General features: G+C 35.4%; 1 protein-coding gene across 1 annotated transcript in view; it reads left to right on the top strand.

Annotated features, from left to right (window-relative positions):
- The window catches only part of LOC150109288 (calmegin-like), a 394,668-nt gene that overhangs the window by 143,760 nt on the left and 231,952 nt on the right, over window positions 1-18,956 (top strand). Inside the window, exons 9-10 of the mRNA XM_090412401.1 lie at window positions 335-413; window positions 12,204-12,278. Of these exons, the coding sequence (XP_090268527.1) occupies window positions 335-413; window positions 12,204-12,278 (154 nt within the window). The remainder of the gene's footprint in view (window positions 1-334; window positions 414-12,203; window positions 12,279-18,956) is intronic.

The following is an 18,956-nucleotide window of genomic DNA, read 5'->3' as shown; positions in this document are numbered from 1 at the left end:
GTGATCTTGAATCTTTGCTCAAGTGCTTGTTTCTAACCCAACTCTCAGATAACTTAAAACTCGTTTGAATGTTACCTTGTGTAATTCTAATTTGTTTTAGCTAATTTTTCTCTTGTTCCATATAAACTTATTCAGCTAACTACCCACCATATAAGCTTTACTTATTCTGTTGTCTATTTTCGTGTTAATCTTGAATTCTCGTCTTGAATTCTCTGATTAGGAAGTATAGCAGTTTTTATTATTGGGTAAATCCTTTTAATTGCAGAACAGCACTCTTAATTCATGAAAATTCTTTGGATGGCCATAATGAAAGCATTTGTATTTTTATTTTCAGTTATTAGTCCTGACAATAGTTTTGAAGTTCTTCTGGACAAAAAAAGCATACATAAAGGAAATATTCTGGATGATTTTAAGTGAGTTTTGGTATTTAATAATTAAAACTTGGAAAGTTTAATATATTACAAATATGATTTTTTTCCTTCTTTTACAGGGTGTTCGGGATAAATTTGACAGTTTCGTAAGGAAAAAGAAAATCTTCTTTGTATCTATTAAATTTAATGAATTGACAAAAAAACATTACAGGCAGAGTTAATTACAATACTATCAACAAGATTTACTCAAAATAACCACCATTAGCATCGATCACAGCTTCAATTCTGCTTCGGAACCTCGAACAAGCTGATGCTACAGTCTCCCTGGGAAGGGCCGCAAAAACTGTTTTAATTTTATCCATTAACTGGGCTTTTGTATTACTGGAAGTGCGATTGGTGTCTTTTTCAACTGCACCCCATACAAAATAATCCATGGGGTTAAGGTCTGGGGAGTTTGGAGGCCAAACATTTGGACTGGTGAAGTCGTAGAAATTTTCTGACAACCATTTTTGACTTTTCCCAGAGGTGTGGCAAGGGGCCGAATCCTGCTGCCATACATACGGCCTACCATTGGCTACCCTTGTTATCCAGGGCTTGACTACAGTTAGCAACTCCACGAACAAAGCCCGAATTCCAATGCCAGGGTTCTTCAACACCTGTTCCTGCAGATTTGCGAGGAATTCTGCTGTACGAACGCAATCAGATCGTCTGCTAGGGATCTTTCTTCTTGCTACATCCTCGTAGTCACCATTGCAAGTCTCTAGTTCATGCCTGATTGTTTTTACTGTATTCAGGGAGCATTGGGCAGCAGTCGTAATATCCTTATTTTGATGGTGGGCACGAATCATCATGATACAAGTTATTCTCTTCCATTGATTCAGGTGGGTTCCAGCTATCCATCCTTTCTGACATCTTGTATATGAATGAAGAAGGGTCCAAACTTTTAAATGAAGAGAAGTGTGTGTTAATACATGTAACTTACGGAAAAATATAATTAATTATAAATATGTCAAATTTATCCCGAACACCCTGTATATGTCACCTTTATTGTTAATCTCTTGTTTAACCATTATGTTGGTAAGACATCACTAAAGAGCATAGTCTTTGTTTCCTGTATGATTAGGATCAAAGTTTGCAAAATGTATTTTAGAAGTTCTTGTGTTTATCTCAGCTTCTCATAATTTATCCTGTTGCTGTCTTCCACATATTACCAAATAATTTGGCTTTCATAAATCAGATTTTTGCTTTGATAAGGTGATTAATCATATCTACATTTCACAGTTATTCTCGATTTATTTTGCATCGGGAGAATAAGTTTTTTTTTGGTAGAGAAGACCTACCACTGCCATATGAGTTTAGTTAGCCCAATATTAGTTGAAAAATGCTTATAAACATAACTTGCATCCTGTGGATTCAATCTTTGACTGAAGGATATCACTGTTGATTGTGTTACTGAGGCATGGTCATTAAGTATAGAAAATATTTATCATGTGAACAGTTAGAATGTTACCTAATTTTTATTATTTATATATTTGATTCTTATAACATTATAATCGCCAGTAGTTTCCAGTTTACATAAACACGGATTTCCCTAATTTAATTGACATTGATCATTGTAATTAACCTATTTACCACCATCCAAAAATATTTCAATGGCGGGTGGGGTAAGTATACTGACTATCTGTATATTCAACCTACTGAAGAAAAATGATTGTAATTTTGAAGGGAAATAATTATAACTACTAAATTCTTCCACTTGGTTATACTATAAATTAAAGATACCAAGAAATTATATTTTTGGTTTAATCCTTTATCCAAGTGGAAGCAAACAAAGTTTGTGCCTGAAATATAATCAGGACTAAGGCAACTCATATATAGAAGCTAACGACTTCATGACACTTGCCTTAGTATCCAATAATGCAAAGCACGCCGTTACGAGTATGTATAATGCTATGCATTATGGGAAGGGTCTCTATGAAGACCGGTTTCGACCTTTATTGAGGTCTCATTAGTGAGAGCTAGACCCAGAGGTGATATTAAGGTTGAAGTAATGCAGAAGTCATATTTTCATATACAAATTGCCGAAAGGTGTCACACATTATTAAAATGTGACACCTTTTGGCAATTTGTACACGAAAGGTGTCACATTATTAAAATGCTTTGGATTAGAGATAGCTGTTGGAAGTTTTTCCACATGATTATACTATAAGTTAATGATAACAAGAAATTATCTAACTCGTACATAGAAGCTAATGATTTCACATCACTTGCCTTAGTAGCTTCTATATATGAGTTGTCCTAGTCCTGATTATATTTCAGGTGCAAACTTTGTTTGCTTACACTTTGATAAAGGATTAAAGCAAGTATATAATTTCTTGGTATCATTAATTTATAGTATAACCAAGTAGAAAAACATCCAGCAGCTATCTCTAATCCAGAGTATTTTAATAAGGTGTGACACCTTTTGGCAACTTGTATATGAAAATATGACTCCTGCATTACTTCAACTGTGGTATCACCTCTGTGTCTGGCTCCCACTGATGAGAACTCAATAAAGGTCGAAACCAGTCTGGGTGGTGGCCCTTCCCATAATGCACAGCATTATACATACCGTAAGGATTGTGTGCTTTGCATTATGAGATACTAAAGCAAGTGATGTGAAGTCATTAGTTTTATATGAGAGTTGCCCTAGCCTGATTATATTTCATGCTCAAACTTTGTTTGCTTACACTTGGAAAAAGGATTAAACCAAGTATATAATTTCTTGGTATCTGTAATTTATAATTACTAAATTTGGCCTTATAATTATTTTTATGCATCAGTATTTTTATTTTTATTTGTGGTTAGTAAATTTGAGTAAGGCTGCTTTTAAACCTTACAAGTAGATGAAGAGGGCTGACTAGAAGTGGCGTCGAAAATGTCGTCCCCCACAAATTAAGTCATCAGCAGAAAGCTTTTTGGAGTTACATAGTGGATTCTCCCCCCAACATAAAACTTTGTAGAGTGCCTAAAGCATATTCTTCTAAATGGAAAAAGTGAAGAAAGTCAGTATAAATGGTTGTGAAGGGACTCAATGTTGTGACTCTTTATGAAAAGTTTCACTCAGATTTTTTTAAAATCTTTAAAATATCCATGAAAGTTAGATGCATTTAGTAAAATATGTAAGCATAATATGGCATTTGTTGATCTCTAGTCTGTGTTTGATGGAAAGAAGGATTTGTACAGTGCTGCATCTGAATGGTTTCAGCATTATGTCTGGAGAGAGAGCTTTGTTCACCAAGAATGCTGAAGTGCAAATTTACGAAAATTGAAGCAGTTAGGGTGGAAGCAAGTGAGTTTGTGTGAAGGCACCCATGAGATGAGTGAGTGTGAGAATGACTAAGTGAGTTATCTAGTCTCTCAAGCAAAAATATTGAATATTTTTGCTTGACAGTTTCTATATACTAATGCCAGAAGTATCAGGAACAAGCAGGAGGAATTTCTGGCATTGGTTAGTGCAACCTCAAAAAATGTTAGACATTAATGAGACTTGGCTGATAGTTGATGATGTCACAGGGATTGAATGTGAAGGGTTTAGTATTTTCAGGGAAAGTAGAGAAGATAGGAGGCCGAAGTGGCTAAAATAGTTGGGTTACTCGAGTGACCACTTTGCGAGGGTATATTATCCTAGTGACGTTACTACTTTAACCCATGTGACAGACACTAATGTGGGAACAAAGGTGGATAAATTGAAGGCTCTTAGGATAATGCAGAATCTCTATGTAAATACAGCTGTGGGGTTAGATGGGATATTAGCTAGGGTTTTGCAAGAATGTGCAAGGGAACTGTCAATGCCTTTGACTAGGCTCTTTAAGTCTCGGTGCTGGTAAAGTTCCAGGGGAGTGGAAAGAGGACAATATAATTCCCTTTAGGGATGGATATGACTCTTGTTACATGGATAAGAGGGTGACTGCTGGACTTATATGAAAAAATGTTATATGGACAGACAGAATCGAGGCAAAAACAGGTGACTAGTAGTGTGCTGCAAGGTTCAGTACTGGAACCATTGCTGTTTAATTTGTACATAAATGATGTAGGAAATAACCTGAAAGGAAATATTCAGTTGTTTGCCTGATGATACAAAAGTAGGTAGAGCATGTTAATCAAGATAGATATGTGGAGAGCTTGTAGGATTATTTAAATAGGATGTCAGTATGGGCAGAAGATAATGGATGTCAGTTTAATGTGGAGAAATATCAAGTTATGCATTTTTGGATAAATATATTGCATACTGTATCATATTGATGGCACTGTACTCCAGGAAATAGATGAAGCTAGAGATTTAGGGGTGGTGGTAGACAGAGAGTTAAAGTTTAGATGACGTATTGCTAAGGTAGAATTAAGATTGCTACTTATCAAGTCTGGTCCTCTGGGTTTCTTGATGATGAGGAAGTGGTGGGGAGGATTTAGAGGCAAGTGACCATGATGGTGAGTGGCATGTGGAATGTTCCCTATGAGGATAGATTGAGGGTGTGGGGATTGCAGAAGTTGGTTGATAGGAGAAAGAGGGAATATGACAGAAACATTTCAGCACTTGGCTAGAGGGACCAGAACAGGGGGGGGGGTCATCCCTGGAAGTTGAGTGAAGGTGTGGTTAATAGAGGTGCGAGGACTAGATTTTTGTTTGGAGGGTTGTGAACGAGTAGAGTAGAGTGGGTTGTCAGAATTAGTTATGAGTGCTTTGTCTGTTAATGGATTCAAGGAGAGGTATGATAGATTGTGTCTGCTGCGATAAGTCTTCAGACTCCGTGGAGGTGCCTCTATTATGATAATAAACAATATCAGAACAAAATAATTTAGATTTATTTTATTTGCCTGGGTTTTCCAACCATTTCAATGCATAAAATTAGAACTAGTAGGACACAGTACTAGATTGTTACAGAAACATTCAGATTGTAACTGAAGAGAATTAATTTCCTATTAAGGTCTCCTCTTGTGGATAAACACCGAAGTTAATTCAGTGAAATCAAGCTAAATGCGGTTGTAGAATAAATGTCTTCTAGATTGTAGACAAATTAACACAACCATACTGTGTGTGTGTGTGTGGGGGGGTTCATAGCTCGTGCTGATTCCAAAAATAGTCCTTGAGACCTGTAGCAATTTCTGTGCACTACAGTTATCTTCTATTTAACTAGTTGGGATGGACATACAGAGCATGTTCTACGTCCTGACATGCTATACAGATGATCATGAATGTAGTTCTTTTTATGTTCGTAAAGACAAATATTATTAACAGATCTACTGGTTCTTTCCAAAGTAGACAGAATTGCAGACATATGGAACTTTATACATTCTAGGATATGCAATAGGATGAGGCTGATGTTTCGAAGAATGGATGATGTGGTTTGAAAGGGGTATAAAGATTATATTTGTTAAAAACTTTAGCTATCATTTCAGATGCAAGCACAGATTAATTCGTTCTGTATGCAACTCTGCTTTGCTGGATTGAATTTCAATAAAAGTTTAGATTTTTCTCTTTATACAAATATTTGCCAAGTGATTTTTGTTTGTTGGACCATTTTCTGGTGCCAAATTAGGTAATTATGTACCATTTCAAAATGGACCTCAAAGGTTTTTCAACCTTTATTGAGGTCCTCTATATACATATAGCCTTATCACAAAGAAAATTTATGTACAAACTTTGTTTACTTACACTTGGATAAAGGATGGAACAAAATATAATTTCTTGCCATTTTTAATTTAATGCATACTGTGAGGATAATGATAGCATGCTATTGCAAAACATTTTATTATTATTGTTTCTGATGCTTTTTATAGTTCTGCTTAATTTTAGAAAGAGAAGAAAACCTACATGCATCTTCTATTATAGAAGGGAAAACTTGGTGGCAAGCTCATTTAGGGTTTGTTCATATCAATTCAGATTGCTCTTTTATGTTTGATTTGCACCCTAGCAGCCTATAAGGGACCACAGAAATAGTTTGTTAGAGTGAATAGTTTAAACTGAATTCCTTTAGAATAGTATTGTGCCTGTAGGAATTTGATTAGGACTTAAGAATTTGGTAGTTAGAATAAAGTAAAAAAAAAAACATGGAGCCTCTGTACCTCAGTCAGTATAGATGAATCCTTCGGTCAGAAAAACCTGGGTTCGATTCCCGTCCATGATGCAAGGAACCTTTATCAGGTCTTTTCAACTAAAGATGAGTTAGCTTGTCTCATATGGAGAAGGAGGATTTTTTTTTCCTGGAAATTAGTTTTTCATCTCTTAAAACAGGCAAACTGGCCTCATGAATGCATGCCAATACTTAGCCCCCCCCTCCACACACACACACCAGGCTCTTCAACAAATAGCATCATCTCAGCACTCCCTGCACCAAGCGGGATATAACACTAGGAAGAAGATTAAATTAAAAAACACAACTATAGAAAAGAATATAAAACTTTTTGGAGGTAAATTAATGAAACAGAATAAACATCCAGAATATATATTACAGGGAAAAAATGATAAGGATAAAATAAACAAGAACAAGTAGTAGAGAAATGCTTGGTTATAAGAAGAAACCTAGAAAATTCTGGTAATAACAAAATGAGTGAAAATCAACTAGGATGAGGGTAAGGAGCAATACATAAGATTAAGGAACAGTTACTTTAGAGTATAGGAGACTGAAGGATAAGTGAGATTCAGAATGCTGAAAGAAAGAAAAACAGGAATTATATTCAGTTAATAAATGCAGTGCAGTAGGCATGTGCTATGATAAAAGATCAAATAACATCTTAACAAATCTGAAAGATATGAAAAATAAAAAGGAGGTGAGAGCAGTATATGGAGGAATTGTACACTATATAACAGGCAGCTTTTAAATATGAATGCTTAAATCTTTTTTTGTTTATTACCAAGATGGACTCTGACATTCTTAGAGATAAAGTGCATTTTCCTAGCTAAACAATTTAAATGTATCATGTCAAGATAGTATAAGAACAAACTGATAAAGACAGTTTAACTGAGATTTATAAAAATTTGAGCTGAACTTATGGAAAAGGGGAAATAGATATATCACTATTTCTGAAACTTGAAAGTGTAATTATCTCAGTACCAGACAAAGTTAACTACAATATGTGTGCATACAATAAAGCACACATATTGTTTTGGTGGATTTGGAGAAGGCATTTGGTGTGTAAACTGGAATAACTTGAAGTATGGAAAAAAGCTAACATGTTACAAATTTTGTGCAAATTAAATTGCAATACGTTTTTGGCAAAAATTTCAAATTTCCTAAGGACGTAGTTAAGGAATTAATGTATAGTGCCTACAGAAAACTATGGGGAGAGACATTTTAATATGGAATATGTCTACCCTGAACTATGATGCAGCTCTCATAACGTCATACCATGCTTAGCACCAAGTGATTGAATCAAATTGGTCCAATCCTTCTTCAGAGCAAGGATAAGACTTTGTTTTCTGTCATCAAAAAAGAATCTATATTCTTTTGTGATGAAGTTTTATGAAGAACTTTATTAATAGTATTTTTGTTATAGCCATTATTTATAAATGTGTTGCTAATAATCTTTAATTCTTGTTTAAGAGCTTGTTGAGTAGAGCAAATTGTTATAGCTCTGTTTTTTGAGTGTGTTAATGACTCCAAAGTTTTGCAATGGATGGTGATATGAGTTAGCATGTATATATTGGCTAGTATGTGTCGATTTGCGGTAAACCATGAAGGGAAGACATGTGACCAGTGTATCCAGGAACGAGAGCGAGTTCTGAGTTTCAATTTTGATAGTAAATTGTATGGTTCATGTTGTTTGTTCAGGTGGCTGAGGAATGTGTTTAAAGTTTGTTGACTGTGTGGCCAGATAACGAAAACATTGTCAACATATCTAAGCCACACTGTAGGTTTTAGTGTAAAGGAATCAAGAGCACTTTGCTCAAAAGCTTCCTCATAAAAGTTAGCAAGTGTGTGTGTGTGTGGGGGGGGGATTAGTGGTGAGCCCATGGCTGTACCTTCTTTTTGTAGGTAAAATTTGTTCTGTAGAAGAATTGTCACTGATTGGGACATTTGTGAAAAGGGCAGAAACGTCAAAACTGACTAATAAATCATCTTTGATTTATTAGTCAGTTTTATATATAAAATAAAAACATAACACTCAGTTAAAAACATAACCGAGTGTTATGTTTTTAATTTTGTTTATAAAGTGTTGTGTTTTTTATATAGGAGGGGGGGGATGACCTACAAACTCCTTGAGTGTTGACGCTAATTTCTTGGCTAGGTGATAATTAGGGACGTGTATTCCTTCAACTATCGGCTGAAGCGAAATGTTTTATTTGTGTACTTTAGGAACACCATTTGTTCTGGGAGAATGGGTGTAATGTGATATAAGTTTTAAGTTTTTTTAACAGTGTCTGACGGCCAAGAAGTGACTGACTTAAGTAATTTCTCAGTTTTTTTCTTTATTCTGTTAGTTGGATTATAGTTTACAAGCTGATAGGTGCTGTTATCGGAGACTAGTTGATTTATCTGATGGATGTAAGTTGATCTGTCAAGGATGACAGTGGCATTACCTTTGTCTGATTTTTTTATAATTATATCTTGATTAGCTTTTAATGACTTGATTACTGCTAGTTCTGTTTTTGTAAGATTACTATATAAGGTTTTCTTTTTATTCAGAACATTGTTGGATTCTAACCGAATTTTATCAGCTATATTAATAGGAAGAGACTTAATGCCTCTTTCTATGTGGTATTTAAAATCCAGTTTATTAACAGTTCTTGGTGCTACTGCGAAGTTAAGGCCTTTATCAAGTAAAGCAAGTTGCTGTTATTTAAGGTGTGGCTTGATATGTTAATATCAAGCCACATTTGACTATTGCTTGCTGATGGGTTGGTCACACCTTGTCTCACTTGTTGTTCACTGTTAGAGTTGTTTACTGGAGAAGAGTTATCCCGATTGGTTGGATTTGTTACATCATACAAACTTTAAACACATTCCTCAGCCATACAATGTGAACAAACAACATGAATGCATACAATTTACTATCGAAATTGAAAATCAGAACTCGCTACCATTCTTGGATACACTGGTCATCGTTTTCCCCAGGCAGTCTATCCTTCATGGTTTACTGCAAACAGACACATACTAGCCAATATATACATGCTAACTCATATCACCACCCATCTCAAAATTTGGAGTCATTAACACCTTTAAAAACAGAACTATAACAATTTGCTCTAATCAACAAGCTCTTAAACAAGAATTAAAGATTATTAGCAACACATTTATAAATAATGGTTATAACAAAAATACTGTTAATAAAGTTCTTCATAAAACTTCATCAAAAAAGAATATAGATTACAGTAAAACTATAGCCATCCCATATATTAAAGGGTTGTCACAAAAAATCAATAGAATCCTACACCATTATAATCTCAATGCAACTTTTAAACCACCTATGTGGTTTAAAAGTGGTGGTGTAACCAACACAAAAGATCTTTTGTGTTAGTTACAGAAAGAATGGAAGGAGAAGGTCCCAGTCTGTAAGGCTTTTAGTCTCATCTTTCTCATCTCATCTTCTTTATACCCTCTTTTACCTTGCGGTGTCGAGGGTGCATTGATCATCGGACCTCAATCCGTTTACAGGATAAGGTGGTCAGCCCTATGCCCCAGTATATCCTATGGCCTGTAGTGTTAAGTTCTCAAGGCCAGTTTGCCTGCTTTGCGGGATGAAAAACCCCAGAATAAACTGAGGAAAAAACCCTGCTGTCCACGCCCAAGACTGGCTAACTTGGCTATGGCTGAGGAAGATCCTTCAGCTCCTCACGTCACCGACGGGAATCGAACCTAGGACACTCCTTCCCCAGGCATATGGTTGCGAAGCGCATAGCCACTAGGCTAACCGCGCGGACTCAGGCTTTTAGTCATAGACTAAAAAGTTTTGTGAAGATACTAGTTTAGTTTCAGGGTCTATGTCATTTGAACAAATAACCATGGCTCTTTAAGGGATGCTACTGTTGGAATAGGTGGTGGTGGTAGTGTGATTTACTTACATAATTACCTTCCTGTCTATGTTGGTTTTCTGTAAACAGAAAAGGATAATGAACCATTTGGCAATTGTCAAACTAGTGACAATTACCAATTGTCAATTTGGTAATTGTCGCTAGTTTATCTGGAAAAGGGAGACAGTTAGTTTTTTTTTAATAATGAAGTCAATTTTTGGATGTTAACTAGTCAAATATCTGTTTAGGCCATAAAGCCAAATGACAAACATCCATCTTTTTTGTGTGACTGCCAGCACTTGGGGCCAAGAAATTATATTCTTGGTTTCATTCTTTATCCAAGTGTAAGCAAACAAAGTTTGTACATGAAGTAACTTCATGACTGGGCTGCTTGTATATAGAGGCTAATGACTTCACATCAATTGCCTTAGTATCCCATAATGCAAGGCACATATCTTTACATACATGCATAATGCTATGTATTATGGGAAGGGCCACTATCCAGACTGGTTTCGACCTTTATCAAGATATGTTTAAGTGTGAGGATACCTTTCCAAAAATTCTTCGTGAACTACAAGATCACTCTAAATCTCATTGAGTGATCCTAAGAAATCAGTACTAAACTCATTACTCCTGACCTTGAATCACTTTAGGACAGGAAACTCAGCAGTGGTTCCACAAGTAGAACTTCTCTACTCCCAGGAAGTAAGCAAACCCAGTGATGAGCATTAATAAATGTTATCAGTGGGAGCTAGACCCAGAAGAGATACCAAGGTTGAAGTAATGCAGAAGTCATATATTTCCCACATATAAAAGTAGCCAAAAGGTGTCGCACCTTATTACTAAAATACTCTGGATCAGAGATGTGTTAAAAGTTTTTTCCTCTTGGTTATACTAAAGAGGCCAAGAAATTATATTTTTGGTTTCATCCTTTATTGAAGTGTAAGCAAACAAAGTTTGTGCATGAAGGCTAATGACTTCACATCGATTTTCTTAGTATCTTGTAATGCAAGGCACACATTCTTATGGACATGACCCAATAAAAGCTAATGACCCAAATTCCCATTATGGGAATTTGGGTCATTAGCTTTTATTATACAAGTAACCCAGTTGTGAAGTTGCTTCATGTGCAAACTTTGTTTACACTTGGATAAAGAATGAAAGCAAGAATATTTCTTGCATCTTTAATTTATAGTATAACCAAGAGGAAAAACTTTCAACATCTAACTCTAAAATAATCGGGAGGCACACACATGTGCATGTGTGCGCACGTGTATGTGTGCATGCATGCATATATACTGCAGGTGACCTTCATATGAAGGTCACCTGGAGTATACACGTGTGTGTATACTCCGGGTATATACACGTGTATTTGTTCCAGGTGACCTTCATATTAAAGTTGAAATGGAAAGTTAGTTATTATTCTTAACAGGGTAGTAGTAGCCTTCATCATTTATCAGTGATGGAGGCTACTACCTTGGAAGTTGAGTAAATGTCTACTTAGTAACAGTGTGAAGAGTAATTTTCTCTTAGAGAGTAGTGAATGAATGGAATGGATTGCCACAGTCAGTTTTGAGTGCTTTGTCTAATAATAGGTGGAAATTGTGATAATGTGGATAGTTTGGGTCTCCTGTAATGGGTTTGTGGACCCCGTGGAGGTGTCGTGTGATGATGATGATGATGATGATAATAATATAATGTAACGTTATGTCAGTTTGTTTTGTGTATAATATATACATCTTTAATACTACATACCTTTAGGAAATCTTTACTATTGTATACCTGAATAGAAAACATTGCCTTGTGATTAGTATTTTTTTTATTTTTTATTTTTTCCCCACAAGTCCCCCTGTCAATCCACCTGCTGAAATTGATGACCCAAATGATGTAAAGCCTCAAGACTGGGATGATCGAGAAAAGTAAGCTATTTTAATTATTGATTTTGTTGTTAGCTTATGAAACAAAGTTCAGTAAAACAAATTGACGAATACAGTCCTTTCCACATCTTTATATTAATGAATCAGTGGCTAATTCTGCCAGTATGAAGTTAGTAATACCAGAATGTTTGCAGTTTTTTTTATTTTTTTTTATTTTTAGTAAGAGAAATGCATTAGGTGTAAAATTATGAAAAATAATTTTCATTCTTGTTCTCAAAATGCTGGCTTAAGTGAATAAGACATGTACTTGAAGTGGGAGTTAAATTGCTGGCAGTGGAAACATAGCACAAATGCTACCTTTTTCTTTGTTCTGCTGCTAGTGTACAAATGTTCACCTTTCCCTAAACATGTTACATTTAGTTGCCTGCCAAAATCAAGTAACTTCATACTTTTCAAAATAGTTTTTCTCTGGCTGGCTTGTTTGTTTTGCAGTTTGAAAAATATTGAAATGTTTCATTATTTCAATAGAAGTAATGAAACTAAAGAATACATAGTTATAGGAATGCTTTTGATTGTTTGGTATTCTTTTGTACATTTAATTTCAGCAAAGTTATTGACTGTGTTAGCCTATGTGGTCTTATACCTTTCATGACTAGATTAGCAGAAAAAACATTAACATTAATCCTGGTTGCCAATGTAGAGGGTCTTTTTGAGGCCTTTTTAATCCATTTCCTATGTTAGTTGCTCTTTGCTACAATTTAGAAATTTCTCTAGGACTCACCGTTTCATGCAGTAATACCATTTATTATGGAACACAAGATAACTACCTGTTGTAGTTATTGCCTATAAGTCTACAAATCATTAGTAGAATTAAACTCATCAATGTTGGTGAGGTGAATAGTAGCTGCCTACTGATTTCTGAAAATGTTAAGAATAGTTTCTGCCCAGTCTCTCTGGGGGGGAGTGAAAAGGTGTTAGAGGATTTATCTTTACATATTTAAAGGAAGTGTACCTCAGTTGATAACATTTGTTAGATGCTTTCATTTTCTATATAGAGCTATTTGCTCTCAAAAAAAGGTTTTAACTGCAGTTTATAAAATGTTTTACCAACATGTTTATAAGATTTTGCTATAATTCACTAACATTTTGTATACATTCTAAAACTTATTTTAGAACATTTCTATTGTCTTCCATATTTTGGTTTGTGTGACTCCCATGTGTGAAAGGTTGTAAATCTATAGCATATTAGTATGGTAGGTAGGTTCAGGATTATTTTCTATTTTTGTGAATTTTGCATAATTTTTTGTATTTTTATTTATTTTTTATATAATCTTGAAAACTGGTCTAGAGACCAAACATGGAACTTTCTCAAGAAGTTTTAAGTCTCCAGTAAGTAGGTTGGTGGACTTACCCTGGGATGAATAATTCTTCATCGCTCATATAAAACAATCACAGACATCCATACTTGTAATAGGAATCAACCTTGCAGCTTCTTGGTTGGAGAGCAGATATCTTAACTACTTGGCCAACCAGGCCATGTTCTTAGTGTTGTCCATAATTTCACTGGACATCAGCAGATACTATATGGTCACTCAGCAATGAACTGCACAAAATCTGTCTCTCCGTGGGCCTGTTGTAAGCTTTTCCCGAGGGCTTTGATTCTATGAAAATGACTTGCTCCAGATACACTATCCATCTATGTCATTGAGGGTTTACCACTTCCTTTTTTTTAGGAACTTTACCTTCTTTTACTGTTTTGAGAAGTCCTTCTTCCATTATATGCCCAAAGTATTTCAACTTTCTTCTGTCAATTTTTTAAAATAAAGTTCTACTGATTCTTTCCGGAACTCATCCATCTGTCCACCTTTCAGTGTTTGAGTTCAACAGTCTCCTGCAACATCACATCTCTAAGGCATATCAGGTAGGCAAGGGAGATAGGCAAGGATGCATACTTTCTCCTCACCTGTTTAGTATCTATGTTGAGGATATTACGCATGCAGCATTGGATGGACTAATGACAGAAATCAGGATAAGTGGTAGATGGGTCAGCAGTCAGATATGCTAATGATACAGTACTCCTCTGTAATGACAGAGAAAAACTAGGACAGAAGAAATCTGATATGTCTAGGGAATATCAGATTTCTTTTGGTTCCAAGTTTCACATCTATATGAGTATTAACCGGGGGAAAAGAAAAAAAAAAGCAAGCAAGCTACATACAGAATCCTTAGCTTTGCTCCTGTAGTGACAGATCTCCTTTTCTGTACTTTAGAGAACTCTGACTGCTGTTCTAGCTGCTCCCAGTCTTCTTCTGAACAACAGTTTTTAACACTGATACTTGTTCTGAAGTACTCACGTTTGCTGACTTAATTTTTTTTTTTCTCCACTTTAAATGTACACTTGTTTCTCAGGATTTTCTCTCTATGTATGTCCTTCAAGAATGATATTCTTTGTGTTACTTGGGTTGCATAAGTTCTTTATTCTTGTTGATCTCATTAACTGTCAAGGATTTGTCCTAGTTTTTCTGTCATTACAGAGGAGCACTGTATCATTAGCATATGAGACTGCTGACCCATCTGCCACTTATCCTGATTTCTGTTATTAGTCCATCCAGTGTTGCATGCATAATATCCTCAGCATAGATACTAAACAGGCTAAGTGAAAGTAGGCATCCTTGTCTATCTCCCTTGCCTATCTGAAGCTAATCAGTTAATCTAATACCTGTTCTTATTGTGGCATCTTGCCTACTGTACAAATTATCTATCAATTTGATAGCATTGGGGTAAAACCCATTACTTTCATTTCCTTCCACAATTTCACATGTTGAATATAGGCAAAAACTTTTGAGTAGGTTATGAAGCACATTACCAGAGGAAGTCTAAACTCATAATATGCCTCAATGATCTACCTAAGGCAGTGGATCTGATCTCTGATACCTTTTGCCTTTCTTGAAACCTATCTCATCCTCTGGTAGGCCTCTTATGTGAACAAGATTCTACTAAAAAGTTAAACCAGTCCTTATTTTGTAAAACAGTTGGTTCTGGTACTCTTCGTTTATACTAGTAAATATACCAGCCTGGTTTGCCGAGTGGTTAGCGTACTTGCTCTCCAACCAACAGGTCGTGGTTTCGAATCCAGCCTTGGGCATGGATGTTTGTAATTATCTTTAGGTGGAAGATGAATTTCATTGCTCGTGTGAGACCACTGCCCTGCTTATTGGAGACCTGAAGTAGCTTGAAAAAGTTCCATGTTTGGTCTCTAGAGCAGGGTTTCCGTACCATATAAAAATAGTCATCCCTTGATTTAATCGGGGTTCCGTTCCATCTAGTCAGACGTAAGTCAATACATTAAATCAACAGAGTTATAGGGGATAGGGACTTAACTGTAATAAGTATATTGTCATTTCAATTTTTAAACCTTATAAAACTGTACTGTGCATTACTGCCACTATAAAACAGGAGAATAATCACCCAAATCTTCCTCCACAATGACATCTTATTTACGTTCCCTATGTGAAGGACCAGGCTGCGGCTCTTCTGGTGTGACCTTTGTTTTTTTTTTTTTGATGAAAATGTCCAACGTGCTTTGCTTATTCCTCTTCTTCTTTTCGTCATAAATTTGTTTATAACGAACAAATGCATCATGTACTTTCCTTTCTATTAAAAAGTAGCTTTCAACATTAGGGTCCATGTCTTCAGCCATTTTGAGAGCATTTCTGCAAGATCCTTCACTGTGAAAGGTTTAACTACCTCTTCTTGTTTCTCTTTTTCCCTCTTCCTTTTCTTGTTCTTCCTCTTCTGCAACATGTTCCTTCAGTTCGACCAATTCTTCATTGGTCAACTCTGCAGGGGCACTTTCTATGAGTTGAATTATGTCATCATTCACTTCGAGATTCAGATTGTTTGCTAGGCCCACTATTTCACAGAATGTTTAATAGCATGATAAATATTGAATGCTTTGCAGAATTGCATGAGAGTCTGATCATTTCCTTCAGTGGAAGAAATGGCTTGTGAAAAAGTCCTCCATAGATAATAAGTCTAAACCCCCTAATTCATTGGTTGGATCAATGAAGTAGTGTTTGGAGGTAGAAACATGACCTTGATCTTGTGGTGAAGATCACTGATGTAAGGTGGATGACCTGGATCATTATCTAGAATTAATAAAATTTTATATTTTCTTTCACAAAATAGCTTTCCATTTCAGTCACATAGCAGTTGATTAAGGCATAAGCAAACAATTTTTGAGTCATCCACGACTTCCTATTTGTTTGTTAATGAATCGGAGGAGTATGCTTCCTAATGTTTTTGAAGGCTCGTGGATTCTCACTTTGCCACATCACAAATGGTTTCAGCTTATATCCATCCAGCCACATTACTTCCCTTAACAGAATCGTAATATGGTCTTTAAGAGCTTTGAAACCAGGTACAGATTTTAGCTTTTGGTGGATGAATGTCTGCTCAGACAATTTTTTCCCTATAACAAAGAGGTCTCTTCCTTATTAAATATTTGCTGTGGCAAATAATTTTCCCCCATAATAATTTTATCCAATTTTTTCATAAACTCCTTGGCAGGCTTCTCATTGGTACTTGTAAATTCACCACACATTTTCACACTATGCAATGCAAAACTCTGCTTGAATCTCATGAATCAATGAGAAGAAACATTGAATTCATAGTCATAATCAGGCCCTGCTTTCTCCTTCAACAGGTTGAAGAGACTTAGTGCCTTAGCGGTTAAGGTCCTAGGGCTAAGGGGTATGTGCTTTTGGTTCAGATCCTAATCCATGATGCAAGTACAAGTAGCTTTTCCATATCATCATTAGGACCTTGTCGTTGCTTTGTCACTGTCGTCAATTTAATGGAAGCAGATCCTTTCACAACCTCTACAATTTTTATCTAATATGGCTATCACATCCCACTTGGTGATCAGAAATTAGGGTTATGGAAATATTCTAGAAATTTGTTGATTTGTATATTGTTGTTACCACAGAATTAATTGCATAGTTTTAGGATAGAGATTCATCCACCATCACATGTAATATGCAACCGGACATAATGAAATAGAGTAAGATACTTATTTGCTAAATAGATTTTTGTACAAATTCTCAATCTGATACCGTAGAGATATCAAGAACATCCTGTTGAATTTGTTCCAAATTTTTTCATGGTATTTGTCCCAAGGCAGGTGAAGAACCAAATTGATAAGCAAGAAGCTCTGACAATAGATTATAATAATTATTATTATTATGTGACACCTCCAGGGAGTCCAAAGACTCATCAAGGGAGAGTGTGCCAACAGCATCGAATGATTGATCCCCTTCCAACTACTAACTGCACTCAAACTTTGCTTAATCAACCAACCTTTGCTGGCACAACCATTTGCAGTGGTAGATTTCACAATGCCATTTATTATTAGAGGTTTTTAATGTTACAGAAAGAGGTTATTGGATTTCTCTACTTAGAATCAAGTGAAAACAAAATGGAACAGATAGGTTTTTGACTTTTTTTTTTAATAGGAATAAGCTTGATATGAGTTAATTTCCAAGCTGCAGAATAAATACCACTGGCACAAGGGAATATTTCAAATAAAAGTTAACTATTTTATAACTATTGGAGAATATCATCAGAATCATGAGATTGAACAAGGTTCTCCTGATTTTTTTTTTTTTTTCTCACGCGCGCACACAAAATAGTGAGATTGAATGTTATGAAGTTCGTGACATTTATTGCAATTGATGCTTGAAATGGAAGAAAAGTAAGAAGTCACCAAGATTAACTTTTTCTGTAGATAACAGTATAATAGAACCCTCAGAGCAAAAAAGGTGAAGTAGTATTGGACAAAAATTATAGTTAACAGCTTTTGCAAGTAACTGGAAAATGCAATATTATTTGGACTTGATATAGTTATCTTGCTTTTCCAATTCTCATTTCCTCTTGCATGTTAGGTCCAATGATTTGATATGGTGGTTAATTCTATCTGTGTAGCACATCATGGCTGTGAATTGCATTTTGTTCAATTGGGTGGTTTGCTTGTTTTGTAGGTTGAAAAGCCAACTTCTCACCAGGAAAAATCCCTACCATTTCCATATATGGGCTAACTCTTCAGTTCATGTCATAGATAGAATTAATGTTCATGTAATAGATGGAATTCGAATGTAGGTCTTTCAAAACAAATCATACTGACTGAGCTACTTACTTCAAAATCAGTTTTGAGTATGTTGGTAATCTGATTGCATTCCTCTTGTGTTTTAGTAAACACAGAAAAGCACAATACTTCACTGATTTGAGACATGTTGAGTGAGTTCGTAGCTGTCACAGGCCTGACCTACTTACTGTCATTGAGGGATTAAATTTATTGTGGAGAAATAGTTTGACAAAAGAATGTAAGGGTTAATATTTTGTTGAATCTGGCATTTTACGGAAAAATCATGAATCATGATTTGAATAGTATTTTTGAACTGTAACTTTAACAGTTCACCAAATTCCTGATATATATATATACCCTCAAAAGGTGTACAGGATATGATAGTACTACATGAAAAAACTTACATCCACTAACTTCCTATCTACAATTTTCCTCCAAATCAATCTGTCTCCTGTAAAGACTCCAATATTATCAGATCTTACATTTCTGTCTTCTAAGACACTTTTTACTGTATCAATCCATCTATATCTTGGTCTTCCTCTGGGTCTTTTTCAGAACACTTGTTTTTCTAATCTTTC

Source organism: Typopeltis vanoorti, chromosome 2, assembly GCF_054136105.1.
Source record: "Typopeltis vanoorti isolate ZY-2024b chromosome 2, IOZ_Tvanoo_1.0, whole genome shotgun sequence".
Classification (NCBI taxonomy): domain Eukaryota; kingdom Metazoa; phylum Arthropoda; class Arachnida; order Uropygi; family Thelyphonidae; genus Typopeltis; species Typopeltis vanoorti.
The sequence above is the reverse complement of the archived record's forward strand: the minus strand, read 5'-3'. Positions and strand labels throughout refer to the sequence as shown.